The 20,397-nt window shown below is 38.8% G+C and overlaps 1 protein-coding gene across 1 annotated transcript in view; it reads right to left on the bottom strand.

Moving 5' to 3' along the window:
- Positions 1–748: 748 nt before the first annotated feature.
- Positions 749–20,397, bottom strand: part of Uchl3 (ubiquitin C-terminal hydrolase L3) — a 47,613-nt gene continuing 27,964 nt past the window's right edge. The window contains exons 7-9 of the mRNA XM_041677673.1: positions 5,845–5,920; positions 1,898–1,956; positions 749–960 (exon numbers count right to left, since the gene is read on the bottom strand). Coding sequence (XP_041533607.1) covers positions 877–960; positions 1,898–1,956; positions 5,845–5,920 — 219 coding nt within the window. The 3' untranslated portion in view covers positions 749–876. The remainder of the gene's footprint in view (positions 961–1,897; positions 1,957–5,844; positions 5,921–20,397) is intronic.

Here is a 20,397-nt window from a genome sequence, read left to right as displayed (position 1 = left end):
CTATTCTGAAGCCCTCTGCCCCAAATATTCATCTGTGGTTATCAGAATGATCTTTCAAAGTTATAAACCGAATCAGCTCACTCTTTCCCATTCACAAGCCCCATGACTTACAGCACAATGGCAATGAATCCAAATGACCTTTCCTGCACCGTTCCTCCTCTGACCCCATTTCTTGCTACTTCCCTCACTTCCTCTGTGCAGGTCACATAATCCTCCTATCAGGTCCTATCATAATTTCAAGATGCTGCAATGATTATTTCCTGCTCATGTTCTGTCACTCAGGCCTCAGCTTTGGCCAGCTTTTCCCAGAAGCTCCCTTGTCAAGAAGCTCTACAGACCGCTCAGTTACTCTCTAGCACAAACACTAACTGGCTAGCCTCTACTGCTGCTTTGCCTGTTCTTTATGTCTTTGCTACATATCTCTGATCACAAGAACAAATCTCCATGACTACAGCATCGGTCAACAGTGTTCACAGCTGCTAAGTCCCATGGCTAGGATAGTTACCATCTTGCCACAAGTAAACGCTCAACAACTGTTTTCTACATAATAAGGAAGCATATAAAACATAAAGTACATTCACACTGGGGATGGAAGATGTGCCTGCTGCCCTAATACACGATCTTGAAATATCAAAGGCATAAGAAGGCTATTGTCAGTACTGCCACAAGATAAATCTAGTACAGGGAAAAAGAAAACAAAGAACTGACCTTTAAGTTGCAGCAAAAACAACACAAAACACAGGTAATGTCAAAGTTTATTCACATAAAGTTTAATCAGTCAAGTTAATGAAAATATCAAAAATTTTGAGTTAGTTATGGCAGCAGAAATGTAAGTTTTGTTGCAGATAACACACATTTGGCATTTCTGTCGAGAAGCTACGCTGCCGAGAGAGCAATTGCATTAAACCTTAACTCATCGGGGTCACGCTCCATGAACTTCTTGCACACTTCTATGGCATCCTATGGGAGAAAAGTATAGGTTTTCAATTTGAAGATTCTTTATGTTTCTAATTTACACTAATTTTATACCGAAGACTTCTTTTTTCAATATGAAATAAAAACTAAAAATGTCAAAGAATAAAAATAAAATAAATAAATAAAACTTATTTGCTTAGCATAAAATACAGCAAATCCTGTTACTACCTTCCCCTGCCTGCTTCCAGGACTAAGGGTCAAATCCAGAATCTTGGCAAGCCCTCTCCTGAAGCCCTGCCCCCTCTCCATTTTCAGAGTCTCACCAAGTACTTCTGGCTGATCTTAAACTCACTCTGCAGTCAGGCAGGTCAATTCCCATTCCTCTTTTCTAATTTTTCCAAGTAGCATAGTTATTAATCTCTCCATGAAAACCAGCTGATGAATACTCTTCCTTGAGGTGACTTTTGAAACCTTTTAACCCATAAGGCATGATAACACAGTCTTTAATCATTGGTAGGCAGAATTCTTTGAGTTCAAGGCCAGCCTGGTCCACACAGCCAGTTTCCAGGCTAGCCAGTGTTGTCTACATAATGAGACTCTGTCTCAGAACTCAACAAAATTCAAAAAACAACTTTTAACCCGAAAATTCCATAATTCCTTGATGCTAAGCCACATAACTTGTTCCCATTAAAGAACTCTAAAATCAGGGATCAAGTCACAACTAACGTATCTTGGCTTTAACAGAATATGACCTAGAAATAAACAACTCATTTTGATTTGTTCAAGGTTCAGTTTGCTCACGCAGAGCTCTGCTAGCCTCTGGCTTGCATAGTTTTAAGACTGATTCAAGATTTTGTGTGGGGATTTTCTAAATAGATCAAGGACCAAGAAGCATCCACAAGAGGAAAAAAAAAAAAAAACAGTCAATATAGAGTCCAAAAGGTCAGAAAAGGCTAAAGCGGACCAGTTCTTTTACTGTTACCTCTAACAACGTCTCATCACTAGTTTTCCCGTGGTTGATTGGAAATGGTTTCCGTCCATCTGTGGAAGACAAACAAATAGGCAAGTTCTTGTTTTTACCAGAGAATGTATCTTACCTTCCATTTCCTCTCCTACAATGAATCAAGGAGAGGTACATAGTTTAAGTACTATATCTTAAAACAAGGATTTTCAAATATGTAACCTATAGCTTTAGCTTCCACCAAATATTAACAGTTAGTATATTTAAAACATTCACATTTCAAGTAACTACGCATTTGGAGTAACACCGACCCAGAGCAGCAGCCGTCTCCATGCCTGAGTTTCTTCATTTCAATAGGTACTTTACATGGCTGCACTTTCTTTCCTCAATGCATTAGTGGGGCTTCTCTGGGTTACTGCTTGATGGTTCCCTGGCATTTTAACTAGGATATGTTTTCTGCTTTGTGTATAGGTCCGTACAAAAAAAGAATTCCCAATTGGCCTATAATAAATTCCTCCCCGCCCCCCGAGACAGGGTTTTTCTGTGTAGCCCTGGCCATCCTAAAACTCACTGGCCATCCTGGAACTCAGTGATGTGCCTGCTGGGATTAAAGGCACATGCCTCCACTGCCCAGTATGATTTTCACTCTTAAAAAACTAAGTAAGAATGGCATGATTTTATGAATGAAAAAACAACTACTGTGGCTTGAGGACTACTGATGAAAGCAACAATTTACAACCTAGAACTATTTACACAAATTCACCATCACCTTCAATAAGCTAGTACTTCTCAATATTACAAAAAAAGTTCACAATGACAAAAGTCAATGCTAATCAAGTGAACTGATCCATATCCAAATCTATAACCTCCCGCACAGTGAGATCTTGTTTCAAAAATAAAAATAAACACAACAGTAAAACAGTCTTATGACAGATGCTCATTTCTCAGTAGCCCTCCGTCCTGCCGCTGTAAGAGTAGATTATATGCATTACAGCCTACCATACAACTAAAACATTTTACCTTTTCATTTTTATGTAAAGGCAAAATAATGCAGGCTTCCCTCCTTAGCTAATAGTAATAAACTAATGTGTCTATTTCCTTGCATTGTATCATTTATATTCTAATATTTTATTAGACTCTAGTGAAGCAATAAACTCTCCTGAATAATGTTCTTTCATAAACAGTTTAGAATAATGTAGAATTTCAATCAACCTTATTAAGAGTACATATTAAATAATTGCTCTTAAGATGTCAAAGAAGCAAAATGAAGCTATACTATTTCATTCTAGCATCAATTTAGAGCGAAGCTAACGCCGGGGCTGGACAGCCAGCCTGCAGGTGGATTCGTTACTGACATTGTGAGGCACTGGGGGCTGACCCAAGCGCACCACATGTGCTAGAAACTCTCATTGAGCTCTGCCCTGGATCTAATCCGAGGTGGAAACTCACTGCCTTCACCAGACTGACCTTGGTACACTCTGTAACCCAGGTAAGACTTGAATTTATCATCCTCCTGCCTCAGCTTCCCTTGCAGCTAGGATCTCAGGCCCGCACCACCAGGTTTGGCTCTAATTTTATATATCTGTTAAGTATGGTAATGACTGGCCAGACACAGTGACACACACCTTTAATCCCAACACTTGGGAGGTAGAGGCAGGTACATCTCTGTGAGTTTGAAGACAGCCAGGCTATATAGTTAGACCCTCTCTAAAAAGAAGACGGGATAACATGTTGAGAAATTACGTATTTATTATAGTCTCAAAAGATCTCCTGAAATAATAACTACTCGTTGCTTATTAATAAACATGGAATAATTATTAATCAGCAGTGTAGTAGAAAAATCAGACCGATTCTAACTAAACCAAGTGACAAAAGTTAACGTCGTCAAAAATGACAGAAATGGGCAATGCCTTAGGATGTAGCCTCGCTGCTGTTATATTCTTGCCCCAAAACACATACATCATGAGGAAAGAGCAGACCACCCAGATAGAAGGAACACCTGTCTTAGCCTCTTAAAAATGTCAATGACACAAAAGACAATAAAAAGCTGAAGAACTTTTGGGATTTAGTGAGACAATGATACACAAAGGGTCATAATCCTGGGCTGACTTCAGAACCTCTAACTGGCTTACTATGATAAATGCATAGCCAGATCCTTAGGTAATAATGTATCAATGCTGATTTCAAATGGCAGCTGCAGAGAAAACTACCTCTTTTCAGGAAATACTCAAAAACCTATTAAAAGATACTACAGCATCGTGTCTGTAACATTTTTTCAAATGTTTCAGAAATACTAAGAGGATCTGCCAAACCTAGGAGAAAGGTAAATGGGAGAATGTACTATTCTAATTTCCATAAATATCCAAAACTATTCAAAAATATAATTTTTGAAGTTTACTTTTTAAAGGCAATAATTTATCAGTTAACATTTTTATGTTTGCTTATTCTGTGTACTTGGAATTTGCCACTGAACTCCAATCTGCAAATTTATCTAGGAGTGATTCATCTTTAAATATACTAGAAACTTACAGAGGCCTTAAAGAAAAGAAATCATAATTAAAAACCAGAAATAACTTGGTCCTTCTCATCAGTTAACCTGACAACCTAGGAAAGAGAAAATAAGTAAGACTGCAATACACTGCCCTGTAAGAACCACCTGCGTCACCCGACAACCACATGTCTTAAAAACAAGACGACGCTGGGTGCGGAGCTCAGCCTCAGACTGCTTGCCTAGCGCATATGAGGCCCCAGGTGCAATCCCAAGAGCCACTTTAAATAGCTGTTTTCTTAAAAATTGTATTCTCATAATCTCTATTTTTATTCACAAATTCAGTATGAATTATTCAGCTTGCTCAAAATTATTTTTGAATTTGTTAGAAGCATTAATGTCATTCACATTGGATAACAGCCTACTTTTGTGGAAGGAATCAGCAACCGCATATTTATTTGTTTTGCACCCACCCCAACTCTCTGCAACAGTTTCACGACTGTAGCTTTCTTTACATTTCTACATTTCTTTAAATGCACTTTTAAAGCTCTAATCTCAACAGACCTCTAATATATACAGTCGTGTATATTTAAAATGCTAATGTGTGTGCACACGTGCATGACCACATGCATACAGGCTGACAGAGGGCACAATATCCCTTGGCGCTGGAGTCATGGGAGGCTGTGAGCTGCCTGATATAGGTGCTGGGGACCTGAACTTGGTTTTATGCAAGAACAGTGTGTCTTCCTGTTAACCTCTGGGCCACCTCTCCAGTCTGAGATTACCTTTGATGTATGTGTTTCCTTCTAACTGCCCCATTAGCCTTTAGGCTAAGAGAACAATTTGACCAACCAAATTGAGGGCTTTGGGATTTTTTCTTTTTCTTTTTTGTTTTACTTTCTTTCTATTTTTTTTTTTTCTGTTGTTGTTGTTGTCTTGAGACAGGGTTTCTCTGTGTAGCCCTGGCTGTCCTGGAACTCACTCTAGACCAGGCTAGCCTCAAACTCCCAGAGATCTGCCTGCCTCTACCTCTGTCTCCCGAGTGCTGCAATTAAAGGCGTGTGCCACCACCGCCCAGCTGAGGAGTTTTCATTATTGTTTTGTTTTAAATGACTCTTTTGCTACTAAATGTCTGTGCACCACATGCATGCCTGGTGCCTGCGGAGGCCAGAAGAGGGTGTCATGTCAGATCCCTTGGAACTGGAGCTCTAGAGGAGCCAGTGCTCTCCCTCCTCTCCAGCACACCCCAGCCCCATGGAGTTTTACTACAACTCTTTCCTTCTCACTGCTCTTCTCCAAACAGCTCAGATGTTCCTATCTTTTCTACCAATTCTCTCATTTTCAATGCCACCATCACTTTTATAAATCTTGGAGTATACATCATAGTCACTGTTTCTCTAGCAATTTCAGTAAATAAAGTGAGAATAGTCCCTTTTACAACAAATTCTCTCTCCCCAGGATAAATTAAAACAGTTCTTACCTAATTCATAGAGATGCCCATCTACATGAACTAACGCAATAAAATGAAGATCTACTTTCTCATCTATACTTGGTGCCTGGAATAGGAGGGAAAAATATATTATGTACATTAGTAGCTAAGCAAATCAATCAAGTACAAATAAGTGTATTAAATAATATAAAATGACAGAAGACAACATTTATCCAGTATAATTCAAGGCCAGTTACTGATGGGATGCAGAGAATGGCCACGCGATGCTTATGATACCATGTTCATCATCAACAGTAAAACACATCACTTAGTCTCACCCAGTGTGGAAACTGAACATTTTGTTTAACTTGAATTCACACTGTCAGCATAAGATGCTGTGCATGTGCACAGCATATGGACAATGTATACTGCTCACTGAAATGAAGGAATGAACTGATTTAAACGTCAAAATATAAATGTTAAGATATTTTTCTTAATTCTTGAAGTTAGAAACTCTTTTGAAGTTAAGTTTTAGGACACCAGAAAGTGAGCTGTCTGTTGTTTGAACTTAAAAATCTCATGCTTTGAACAATGCAGTGTAAACAATCATTCTAGATTCAGGAAGCTTTTAAATGAATAGATGAAGGAAATAGTCCTAATGATTACGAATGAAGAAAAGAAAAACTAACATACAATAAACTATAACCTGTATTTCTTTCTTTTCTTTAACTCTTAATGAACAACTTGCTATTTAAACTATACCTCCATTTCCTTAGCTTATCAAACTCAATTTACACAAGCAATATTCACATTTCCTAGACATTTGAATTCACTTAGGTAAAGTTAATATACAAACTGGCATTTTATGATATATAGTAAATATATTAGTTATTTACTAAATCTAAATAAACTGAAGAGCACTCACAGCTAAATATATGTGGAACTTCAATTGTATGAAGCAAAAATTTCCAAGTAGCTTAAATCAAATTTTGTTTTACATTACCTATTTTAAGTAACTCAGTATTTTATAACTCAAAGGCTGTTATTTTCACCTTCAAATAACTATATATCTTTCAATAGTTTAATGTAAATACTTTTGATGCAGAAATTAAAGTTGCGGAACAATCAGGACTTTTTATTCATTGCTATTTTATTCCGTAAGGCATACAGCATGCCTCTAAGTGTTTACTGACATGATGACTTAATCTTATTTTTCTGAAACTATTTCCCTTGAGCTTTGAATGAAAGAAAGTTTTCAGAAACTGATATGCAAACTAATTCTCATTCATTTCAGTCCAGAACTAAAGAATTTCACAGTCGGTATAAATCAAAACGTCCTAGTTTTATCACCACCCATTACTGTACTCCTCTTTACTACAAACCCCTCTAATGACAGGAGCTGTCATTACATTTGGAGACTATGCCACTAATATGACAGTTTCATAGAGTCATGTTTCTTTTTTTTAAGAATTATTTATTATGTATGCAACATTCCTTCCATGTATGTCTGCATGCCAGAAGAGGACACCAGATCTCATTATAGATGGCTGAGAGCCACCATGTGGTTGCTGGGAATTGAACTCAGGACCTCTGGAAGAGCAGTCAGTGCTCTTTAACTGCTGAGCCATCTCTCCAGCCCTGAGTCATGTTTCATATTGAGCCTAAAACATGTCTTGTGTTTTACATTATGCTGGACCATTCTTGAATCTAATAGTTCTACAAATATTTAAGGTCAGTAATAATAAATGTCTTTACTTCTCTGTCAAAAACATATTTGTGATTACTCAATCTTGTATTATTTTATCAGTGACTAGGAGAGAATCTGGTCTTTTCAAGACTGAACCAAGGTATTTATAAATTCATTAAAAACCAGAAATGCTACAAGTAATTACTTAACTGAGACTATCAAGTATCTGAAGTCTTTGAGACATTATTTCATTCAGACACTGATATGCAAACTAATTCTCATTCATTTGAACAATTTCCCTTAATAACTAAACATCATATAGCCTCCATTTTTCATATTTGCCAATAAGGTGGAAGGTCACTAGAGGTTAAAAAATCTTCCACTGGAGTTGGGGACTTGAATGTGCACCCAATACCTAGGAGCTCATCTATTTTGAGGTTTAAATGGTTATTGAGTTTAGAGTTGTAGCTGAGTGCACTGGGATTTTAAGAACGCTCGTCTGTGTACCACAGGCATGCAGTGCCTGTATGCACGTCTGTGTACCACATTCATTCAGTGCCTGTATGTAGTCCATGTACCACATTCATTCAGTGCCTGTATACATGTCTGTGTACCACATGCATGCATTGCCTCCAGATGTCAGAAGGGAGTATCTGATTCCCTGGCTGGAATTATAGAAGGTTGTGAGCCACCATGTGGGTACTGTGAATTGAACCCCAGTTTTTGAAACTGTAACCTGTGTTCTTAACCAGTGAGCCATTTCTCCAGCCCCACCCCCTTGAAGTTTAAATGCACGTGTGAAAATATTTGTGAACTGTTAAACACTATATAAACCTTACATATTGTTATAATATTAATACACCATCACAACTGTAAGGAAGTACCAAAATATGTGCAATGTCCCTTTTTAAGTAAAAGTGAACATTAAAATCCAAATCTCAAGCCAGGAGTGCTGGCACATGCCTGTAATTGCAGCACTTAACAAGCTAAGTGCTGAATGATCAAGACTTTGAGGCTAGTCTGAGTAGCACAGCAAGTTCCTGTCTTAAAACAAAAAGCAGTAGGAAAAGCCTTCCAACTTGTCATAATAGGTAAATGTTTCAACTTTCCTGAAAACCTCATTATTTCTGGTAAGCTTTATCCTTTGACCAATCCCATTAGTCTGAGAGTATAAAGTCTGCAATCATTCACTGCCCAACAAGTATTCCAGGAAATCCAAGAGTAAGCAAGCAGAAAATTCCAGCATGTCTTCCTGTTTAAAAATAGTCATCATAGAACTATAGCACATATGAAAAACAGAAGCTATAGATTAGTAAGGCTTGCCTACTTTTTTCTATCTTCTAAATCCTCAATTTAGAAGGTTTCTCATTAATCCCAAAGAACTAAAAAGTGATATCATCAATGCATTCATTAATTACTAAATATAAATTTCACATCAGAAAAAGGTTTAAGGTATAATCATAGGGCACTTCATCTATACCAGGCACTGATGGAATGCTGTATTTGTATTGGTCAATTAATCAGACAACTCCAGTCAGGTAGCTTTACATGCTCATATGCATCTTACACTCAAGAACACAGAGTAGAAAGGTAACACATCTTAGTAACACATTTGAATGGCTAGCAAGTGATGGCCCCTGGACGACAACCCATGCAGTGCAGCTCCAGTCCATGTTCTGAAGCACTAAGTATGCTATGGAAACATTTACAAAGTGATAAGGCAATGAAATTAATATGCAGCAACAAACAACAATACACAAAAACAAAACTGCAAATGCTAAATAACATGCTCATTTATGCTTATAATTTTTAAATACAGAAGGAATTATTCATACATAGAATGAAGTGAACTGTTCCCCGGTCAGAATGCATTAGACTGTACTCTGTTCTAATTCACCTTTATCTCGAACTGTGTCAACAGTGCATAGCGCAATGGAGAAGCACACATATCAAATGGATGAATAAATAAAAAGGACAAATGAATGTTGTAATCTGGTTAGGAGACGAGAGGGAGAGAAAGGGAGGGAGGGAGGGAGGGAGAGAGAGAGAGAGAGAGGGAGAGAGGGAGAGAGGGAGAGGGAGAGAGAGAGAGAGAGAGAGAGAGAGAAAGAGAGAGAGGAATAATAAGCAGTCTGTTGATATTCAGCACGAATGGAAACTATGTGATGACCACACTGATATTGGGTGGAAGCAAAGGATAAAGAAAACTGCTGCCGTTTGAAGATAGCTTTAAAAGGGTAAATGAGGCGAAGAAAGGGTATTGGACATTTAGCGGCTTTTAAATGCTACAATGTATGCATATTTTGACTTCCTCCTGCTTCAAATGCTGCAACTAGTTATAGAAATAACAAGTTTCTATGATGCTTGGCACACACTAAAGCTTTCAGACATCGCATTTCTAGGTGGGCTCTGTCAAACCACAGCCATTGCCTTCAGTAGCTTAGAACATCACAAAGACAAGAGCTTGGTTGCTTCATTCTGTAGTTTATTTTAATGTCTGAGAACTACTGGAATTCTATCACCTTGGATATTTAAGGCCTTATGTATATGCATATTATAATTGTTGGCTGATGCTTTTAGATTACGAGAGAAGTAAAATTTGTAGGACACCTATATTAATACACAAGGAGCAAATCTCCATCTCTTACTTGGAAAAGATCTTTTCAAACTGAGTTGGCAGGAAAGATTGGATCAAGATTAAACCAAGTACCTGAGCCACATCAAGGAGTAAAATAGCTTAGATGCAACACGCTACACCATGGAGGATTTAGATTGAGAACAGAGTAAGTAAAGTGATCCAAAGCATAGCAAAAGACTAGTCATGCTCAGAAATATGAAAAAAAAATAATAAAGGAATAGATGGCAAAGAACTCAAAGGGTACATAGCATTTGTTGACCTAACTTACCTAAGTGAAATCAGAAAGCCGAAGGGTAAGGAAACAGGCACTCACTTTAACAATTCATAGGAACTTAGTGTTCTCACAATGCCAATCAGTATTCATCAACAGGCACGTACCCTTACATTCACAGGATATGGAGCGGAAAGATGGATGTTCACCAAGGCACGGGCAAACGTCAAGCAAGACTGCAGAGCATGGAGGTTTGCTTGCAATCTTATTGGAGTAGAAAAAGCTAATGGTTGAGTGAACCAAGAGAAAAGCACTTTAAAGACTGAAGACGTTTAAGGAAAAACAAACACACAAACAAAAAGACTGCCCTTGTCACTGGGAGAAGAGATGGAAGATTGACTACACTTACAACAGAATGGAGACCCAAAGATGGTAGGCGTAAGAAGGGTCGCCAGCGACGAAGACGGAGAGATGGACTGGTAGCCTTTGCAGGGCCTACATGGTTACGTTTGACCCAGGGCAGGGATGCATGGTGACACAATGATGAGGCCTTCGCTCTGCAGTGGCTAGAATGAGGCTGTGATGAGGATGGCGAGGAGGACTACATAATTAAAAGAGAGAATACTTGACTTAGACCACGTTACTGGGCTGATCATTTATCCTTAAAAGCAACGTATGGTCATACTTGTATTCATAGGGTCGAGTACTTTTAATAATTGTATTCTAGTAAAGGATCACGTAGGAATGTTGCTTAAAGTGGGTAAAGTGGGTATTTATAATAAGCACAAGGTTGTTACATAACTTTTTAAGTGCACATCTGAAAATTTACATATCCTCATTTTCATTGCACAGACTCATAAAACTAAAGATTTAAAAGCCACTAAAATAGTATCACTATATATATACATATATATGGCTTTAAAAATGTAACACAAAATCCATGAAACATAGACAAGTCACATAAAGAACAAAAGTGGAAAGAAAACCGAACCATAATAGGCATTGGTTAAAAACAATTATTTAGAGAGTATAAACTCGAATGAGAGGAAATAAACCCTAAAAATTATAAACAAGAGTAAAGCTAACCCCTCCGGAGGTGATGGCCTCAATCATCTGACAACCCTCGGTATTAGCTGACAAGTTACAAGGAAGGCATTATAGCCTCTTCCCATCTTGTAAGTGAACAGGAACATTACACAAAATGTGCACCCTTTACTTTACGCCAGGTACTCTGTGAAGCACTAGTCTTCCAGTAGTCCATGGGATCATTACAACTATACTCATATCTTACAGTCAGAGAAAGCAGAGCACAAGGGGGGGAAGTGACAGAACCTCAGTCATGCTGGCAGTACGCTGAAGGACTGTAGCTAAACCCAAGAGATGACATCTACAGCTCAGTGGTCTGGGTCACCAGCACAGGGCCTACGTGGCCAAGAGAAAGGCTCTGGTGCCAGCTTTTATTAGTTACAGTGAGCCAGGTGTTAACTGTCTTAAGATAGATACTGGGGGATAACTTCCCAAATGCTGTTGTTCCACAAAATATACGTAGAGGATGCAAAACTGACTTATCAGTGGTAATCCAGTTAGCTTTAAATTGTCACTTTCAACAGACGCAACAGTGTTTGTGATTTATGTCTAATCCGACAAAGCCATCACCAGTCTAACTACAGTGAGAAGAAATAAAAAGGACAGAGTCCTCAGTTCTTTGGTGATAACATATTACAGCAGCATTAGGAAAGTGACGTTAGCTTGAAATGATCTCCAAAACTCTTCAGACCCTTAACAATCTATGATCTGTGTTGGTACTCTTGATCTATGTGAGCTACATGCTAGCCTAGAACAAAACAGTCATTTTTCAAGGTTTAAGAAAAGCTCAAGTTATCAGTTAGCATTTATAATATTAACCATCCACCAGAAATATATAAAAGAATTCTATACTTGACTCCATATGGGAATAAAGGTGAATATAATAATGTCTGCTCTCATTGATGTATTCAATCTGAGTTTATTCAAATGAGAGGCAAAGGGAAGAAGAGAAAAGGCAAATTAGTGGAAGGGGGAAATGGAGTAAAGAGTGAGACGGAGGGACAGACTAAAGAGTAGTAGAGACGGACAAAGAACCATCCCAGAGTTACACAGCGACAGAATGGCGGGAGGCTGTAGAGATGAAATGGAGAAAGGTATTCTGCCAAGAATTCACAGTGAAAAACACACAACAAATAGGGACAAGTAGAACATATTCAAGAATAGGTCTGGGAATTGATTTTTACCTTTCAATCTAACAGGTTAAGTGTTATTTTTCCATGACGCTGGCAAAAGACATGGGATTTCTAGGTTAGATATAATTTTCCTATTCATAGCACAAGGGGGATTCACAGTCTATGTGCAGTCACAGGAGGACAGAAAGAGGACCAAGAAGGATGCTACATGCGCAGTAGGCTGCATGGCAAGAGAGGAATGCTAAGTTGGAGGAGGCCGCTGTTCTGCAGCAGGCAGTAGGCAAAGAAGCACTCTGTCCTAGAGGCCAGCACACTCTCATTCCTTTAAGCTGCTGACTACATGCACACCTTTAGGTATTAATGGCTTCACTCTTACATTTTCTAAAACAATTTTAGAGCATTTGTTTTTGTGACTTCAAATTTACCAAGTTACAAGAACACAAATGATACAGGAGAATCCAGATAGGCCTTTGATGCTCCACATGCTTTATCATTTGTACTTAGCACCGTCGTCCTCATAACTTTTCTTCCTGAGACTAGCTGAGAGTGAATAACACCCGGTTATTGTATGGTAACCAGTATTTTCACCCATAAGCAAAAAATATCTCTTTGTATCAATGAAGGAATGGCTCCAGAAATGCTGGTATAGAAATGCTGATATAGAAAACTCTGTGGATACTCAAATCTCTAATGCAAAATCTTGTAACAGTGCTTCCATATAACCTGCATGCATGCACATACTCAGTCACCTCAATTACTTCTTACAACACCCCAAACAATACCAACCCATGGAAAGTTATTGTACTGTACCATTTAGAGAATAATGACAAAAATGTCTGCAGATCTTTAGTGCGCGCACTTTGGTGGTGGTGGTGGTGGGGGACTCAAAACAGGGTTTCACTGTGTAGCCCCGCCTGTCCTTAAACTCACAGAGATCCACCTGCCTCTAACAGGCACACTTTAATGTATGTTTTTGTTAATCGTGTGCATGACTGTGTGTTATGCACAAGCTCAGGCACAAAGGTGCAGGTACCTCTGGAGGTCAGAAGGCGGCATCAGATCTCTTGGAACTGGAGTTAATGATTGGTTGTGAGACATCTGAATTGGGTTCTGGGAATCAAACTTAGGTCCTCTGGAAGAGTAGTACACTCTCTTAGCCCCTAAATCATCTCTTTAGCTCTGAGGCACATGTTTTTGAAAATTATTTGTGATCTACAGTTGACTGAAACTACACAGTAGATATGATTAATATAGAAGGTCAACTGAGTATAAATCAAGGAAACCTCGCATAGTCATAATGCAATTATCACCCATGCTTCTATACTAGCACAATACTTCTGTCTAGTCTCCAACTCACATGTTAATTTTATTGTCTTCCAAGGTCTGCAGGAGGCTGGGCAGAGGGGCACAGACCTGTACTGCCGCAGGAGGATCACTTGAGTTCAGAAGTTCTGGGTGTCCGTGTGCTATGCTGATAGGATGTCCACATTAAATTTGGGATTGATATGGTGACTTCCCCAGACTGAAGCACCACCAGCTTCTCTAAGGAGGGTCAGAAATGGAACAGACAGAGACTAGCAGAGAATTCATAATTTATTATGGTTCTTTAGGAATCATTTGATCTGTAACATTTCCAGCAGTCTTTGTCTTTACAACATGCTAACATTTTCTAAAAATAATATTTTTTTAAATTTTGAATTGTGTATGTTTCTATATGTACATGGCACTTGTTTCCTACAGATAATCAGAAGGTCTTGGATACCTGGAGCAAGAGTTACAGGTAGGTACTGGGAACCAAAATTGACTCCTTTCAAAGAATGGTAAACACTCTCAGCCACAGGGCCATCATCTCTCCAGTCCCTTTCCTATTTTTTAATGGTCATCTTTCTGTGCATTTTATTTAAAATGACCGTCTTGTAATAAACATCATATACTTGAGTCATGTTTTTCTCTTTTTCTTTTTGATTAACTCAGTGTATTTATAAAATGAAAACTCCTATCACAATACTTTTTACTAGAAAAAATAAATAGAACAGACATTGGATCTATTCAAAGTACATATTCACTTTGGTAGACTTCAGTGTAGGACAGTTCATCACAAGCACATTTGCCCTTAGTGCCCCAGAGCCAATCAGCTTCCAAGCCAATGGTTAATCATTTTTAACAGATTTTAGTGTTGATATCTAGTCATTCTACATCATCTTTAGCCAAGCTCTGAGCACTTACAGTGCTCTGACTAATGGCTGGAAACTTGGTCAGAAGAATCTGGAACCCTGGTGGTGGAAGAGTCTGCTGTAACACTTGTAGCAGCTCTGAGGCTGTCCCATCAAGTCATATTTTTCAACCAAGATGATAATCTTTCTTCCAATTTACATGTCTACATTTAAATGACTTACATTTTATTAACTGCATGTCAGTTTTCCCCTGCGGTTGGATTATAAGCTATATTGTTAATTCTGTTTTCTCCATTTATTCTTTGTTCCATTGTGCCTTTAAATATTATTTTTGTTCTCGATTCTACTTATGTTTACTATGGTATGCTTATAAATAAAAAAAACTTTTAGCAACTGTCTTAGACTTTATTGTTAAATTTCTTTAGTCACGGTGTTCCTTTGTTGTTATTGTTGTATGGTTTTTCAAGATAGGGTTTCTCCGTGTAGCCCTGGCTGTCCTGGAACTTGCTCTGTAGACCAACCAGAAATTCACCTGTCTTTGCCTCCCGAATGCTGGGACTAAAGGCATGGGCCACCACCCGGCTGCTGTGTTCTTCAAATAAAAGCACACAACTTGATCCACACTATTGGAACATCACAGCAGTATTATCAAAATATTTTCTTCCATTCTTTGTATTATCATCAAATGTTTTTACATATGGTATAGACTTCCAATATGAGGTTACTGTTTATTTAGACAACTTATTCTTCATTTTTGATTTGGAGATAAGGTCTCACAATAAAGCCCAAGTTGGCCTCACATTTGAGATGCTCCTGCCTCAGCCTCCTGGGATACAGGTGAGTGCCACTGTGCCTGGCTGCACAATTACATTTTAGTGCAATTAAAAGAAAAAGTGTAGCTGGAAAGATGGCTCAGGTGTCTTGTTCAATTCCCAGCACCCACATCTAACAGTTCACAACCACCTGTGATTCTAGCTCCAGTGGGACCTGATACCTTGGCTACTGCAGGCAGCTGCACCCATGTGCGCATACGTGTACATACACACATACACACACACACACACACACAGTTAAAAATGAAAATAAATTTTAAGAAATACATTTTAATTACCTTTCCTTGTCCCATCTCCAGTACTTGCCAATTTCTGCATAGGTCCAATTATTCCTGCTATCACAATGCTTCTGCATGGAAGAATTCTTTTCTATTTCTTAGAGTGGAAACAAACTGGGAATGAGTTCTCTTTATTTTTTGTTATAAAGGTTTGTTCTCCTTTTCAAAAGGCCTTTTCACTGAATTCTTCCAGTACTTTAAAAAAATAGTAGCTTATTTTTGTCCTAACTTAAATAATTTCTAATGAGAAATCTGCCATAATTGGTATCTAATATACCTTTTGCTTCTGGGTCTTCTAAGTAGCTTGAACATTTTTTACTTTTGTTTTCTTAAGTATGAATATTTGCTACCTGGGAGAGTGGCTGATGACAGGAATATTTATTCTACAGTATCTCTAAAGTTCCTGAAGATGTAGTTTGATGTCTTCAGTTATTTTTGGAAAAAAAAAAAAGAACAACAACAACAAAAAAAACCAACAGGCAACCACTGATTCTTCTGATGCTTTCTACCCAAATGTGTCACTCCTTACTGCCTCCCTCTTACCTCTCTCTGCCTTTGCCCAGGACTCCACGTCTACATCTTAACCATTTGAGAATGCCCACGGCTCCGAGATACCCTGCTTTTATTTTCCTGTCCAATAGACTGCTTTCTCTTTGTAGGTAAAGTCACTTACGCAACATTTGGTGATTTGTCATAAAGTTCACCGGACCTTGCATGTGGAGGACTGAAGACAGCCGTGGTCGTTGGTCCGCATCTTTTGCCTGCGGCAGCCTCTATTATTATTTTTCTGTTCCATAGACCAGTTAGGGGTTCATGAGCTTTGGCAGAGTCTCCTGCGTCTGACTCCCATCTCACCATAGGAGCACTGGGATTAGACTCATGATGCAGACCTGGCTTTTCTGTGGGTTCTGCAGTGCTCAGGCCTACCGAGCAAGCACTTTTACCCACCGAGCTACCCATCTCCCCAGCCCAAATGCAATAGTTTTGTTTTTTCCTCAGTTTTTCAGATTCTACCGGAAATGTTAAAGGCATTCTTCACCTCTGATCCTGAGTTTTGATACTAGTATGTCCATTGAATTCTTTCTCATAGCGTTCAACTCTGCTATCAATCTCCATCTGATGATACATGTTGCCCATCTTGTCCACTTGAATCTTTAATATCATTATCACATTCTTTGATCGTTCTAACATCTGCACTGTATCTGAGCTTCATTCTGTTCATTCATTTCTCCTGACAAAGTGCTGGTGTTCATTATTTCTTTTTTTCTTTTGCTATTTTTGGTTAAAAGTCAGACATCTTGTATACTATGACAGAGACGGAGATAAATGGCATATACATTTAGGAACGAGCCTGGCCCATCAAGATGTCAGTGCCGAGGGATGAGTCTTCTAACCCATCCAGAGGCTGAGTTGTCCGCTTTTGTTTTCAGTCTAGTTACTCTCAGTACAACAGTAGTTAAAATTCCACATTCCCACCATGCTGAGACTGAGTACTGGTTACTGGAGTCTTTCACTTTCTGCTCCTGCTCCATGAAAAGCTTTAGGTTCTGCCCAGAGACTGAGGTCTTTCTTCATGCTCCTCACGCAAGTGCTTTCTTGTCTAACGGCACTGACGTAAAGTCTTTCTTTGTTCTTGTACAACATCTGTCATTGGCAGCTCCTTAGTTTCTGTCCATCAAGCACAGGACTTTTCCAAGGAGTCCCCAAGTAGTAGAGGATCTCTCACAGAGATCCCAGAAGGAGTTTTTTGTTCAGGGTCTTTATGTTTTGTTCTCCAGAAAACAAGAGTCCTGTAGTGTCTTCCCTCAGAGGCCACCATTCCCCTCCTCGACACCTTCACCTGAGGCTCCTTCTTGCCTTGTCGGCCTGCAGTTAAACTTTGGAGTACCCTGTGAGATCTGTGGAGAGTGGGTGTGACTCCTCCCTTTGAAGCTGCTCATGGGGACTCTACAGTCTCATGACAGCCTACAGTAGTTTGCCTTTCAAATTCTGCTAAAAATTCTAGCTCTTTTGTTTTTATAAAAGGTAATAATTCTCTGTGTTCCTTTCTCATCATGTTTAGGATGCCTATCTATCTCAGCATTTCCACAACACATTCCAATGCAGCATGCTAGTCTTCAAAGACTGTATCACAGGGATGCTGTACCTTAAAGACATTGCACTTTCAGGGGCCCCTAGTTTTCTACAACTACAAACGACATTCTAATGGATGGACTCACACAAATATCTCTATACACTGCTCAGGCACCAGCAGCCACAGCTAACATTCAATGCCTCATACCAGGTGTCCTAAAATATGAAGGATATGGATTCCCACAACAATCCTGCAAACAGAAACTACGATTATTTCTAAACATGAAGACACAGGTTTTTGCCCAGACACTGTCATACTATCTATGTGCGACTTTAGCTCTTTCCTCACATATTTTCCAGTGTAAGCCTATGTGACAGAGGAAAGAGTGGGGAAAACCATAATCCCAGCTCAATATGTTTCAAATACTAAGAATCCTTTATTTGTATGTGTGACTAATCTTCTTCAGCATTAAAATCTGTATATTATTATACTGTCTTGTTTCCCATAGTGTAACAACAGGTTAAGTAGCCCTTATCCAAAATTGTTTCCAATTTCGGAGCTCTTGAAACTGTACCCGATTAGTACCAGATTCTGAACTTGGGTTAGGGATGTTCAATGTGTATTTAAATGCTTCCTAAACAGTGAAGCTGTTATTATTCAGGGGCTTGCTGCTTCTGTGCCAGCCTTAAGTGTTTAATAAGTAACATCTGCTTTGTCTTGTTTTGTTTTTCGAGACAGGGTTTCTTTGTGTAGCCCCAGCTGTCCTGGAACTCGCTCTGCAGACCAGGTTGGCCTTGAATTCAGGGCCCCTGTCTCAGTCTCCTGAGTGCCTTCTCCTGTAATCAGATTGGTGACTACCCTAATTGTCATCATAGAACCTTCATCAAGTAACTGATGGGAGCAGATGCAGAGATCTATAGCCAAGCACTGGGCTGAGCTCCTGGTATCCACTTGAAGAGCAGGAGGGAGAATTATATGATCAATGGGCGGGGGTCAAGATCATGACGGGGAACCCCAAAGAGAGAGCTGACCCAAGCTAGTGGGAGTTCATGGACTCTTGACCGACAGCTAGGCCTGCATGGGACCAAATTAGGCCTTTGGAATGAGAATGACAGTTGTGTGGCTTGGTCTATTTGTAGGACCAGGATTTATCCCTGGTGCATGAGCTGGCTTTTTGGAGCCCACTCCCTATGGTGAGATACTTTGCTTAGCCTTGATGCAGTAAAGAGTGGCTTGGCCCTGCCTCAACTTGATATGCCAGGTTTAGCTGACTCCCCATTGGGAGGCCTTACCCTCTCTGAGGAGTCTATGGGAGTTGAGGGGAAAGTAAGGGTGAGCAGGAGAAAGAGGGGAAGGGGAAACTGTGGTTGGTATGTAAAATGAATTTAAAAAGAAAAAAGTATGCATTATCATGCTTGGCTAATAAGTAAATATTTGAAAATTTAAATAGCAAAGCAGTAACTCTAAATTTTTACTCTATTTATAGTTTAAAGGTAGCTCATAATGACAATCTCTCTTTCATAAAGGAATCCAAAGTCATTAGCAATTACCAGCTTAAAAGTACTAAGAGCACCAATGTTTGCCAAGACATTAACAGAACTCTGTCCCACTGGCAGACTACATTGGTAACCTCATGGAGTAATGAGATGACCATTCCACATAGAACATGAAAGGATAGTGCATACTTCAAGGATATTGTAGTCTGATTCCAGACTACTGTAACAAAATAAAAATAGAAAGTCATGCAATTTTTATTGTTCAGTACATGTAAAGTCATGTTTTTACTAGCTACAGTCTATTAGGTATACCATATAGAGATCTTGATTAAAATATGGTGAAAATGCTAATAATCTGATCTGTTGAGAAATGATGCTGTCAGACACGAACCTGCAGTTAGTTAAACAAACGAACACTAAGAGAAGAGAAACAAAAGGAGGTATAACCTGTAAACCTGTCTCAATTATAGTTCTCCAACAGATTGGCATTAAAGACACTGATTTAAAAAAATCAAAAATTTAAACATTCTGATTCTTATTTAAACTCAAAGTTAAAGACAAAAAGAAGAGGAAGAGGATAATAGCAATGGCTATAGTTACTCCAATTCTGGGAAATCTAGGAACAATGATTTTTCTGGAGGCAGAAGCCATATAATCACAGCTCTTGAATTCCCAAACTGGGTGTGTAACCCCTGGCTTCAATATCAGTATTTTCCACAATACGGATAGCTTTTTCATCCCATCAATGTCAGTAACTGATTCATAAACACATCTATCATCATTTCTACCTGCCTTTCCTAAACATAAGTCTAATTTCCTTTCTGATTGTCAAATTTATAACTATTTGCAGTGAGAGGGTAAATAAAGCATAAGTCTCAGTCCTTGAAAAGAAAATTTCCTGTCACAGGTGATACGCTCACACTCTATACATTTTTTAAAAATGTATTCTTCTGCTAGTTTAACACCAGGTAATTAGAATTGCTATAAAGGCTAA

Source organism: Microtus oregoni, unplaced genomic scaffold (assembly GCF_018167655.1).
Source record: "Microtus oregoni isolate MIOR12 unplaced genomic scaffold, Mior012 000001F_ref0000356, whole genome shotgun sequence".
NCBI lineage: Eukaryota > Metazoa > Chordata > Mammalia > Rodentia > Cricetidae > Microtus > Microtus oregoni.
Note: the sequence above shows the minus strand (reverse complement) of the source record. Positions and strands in the feature narration are given on the sequence as shown.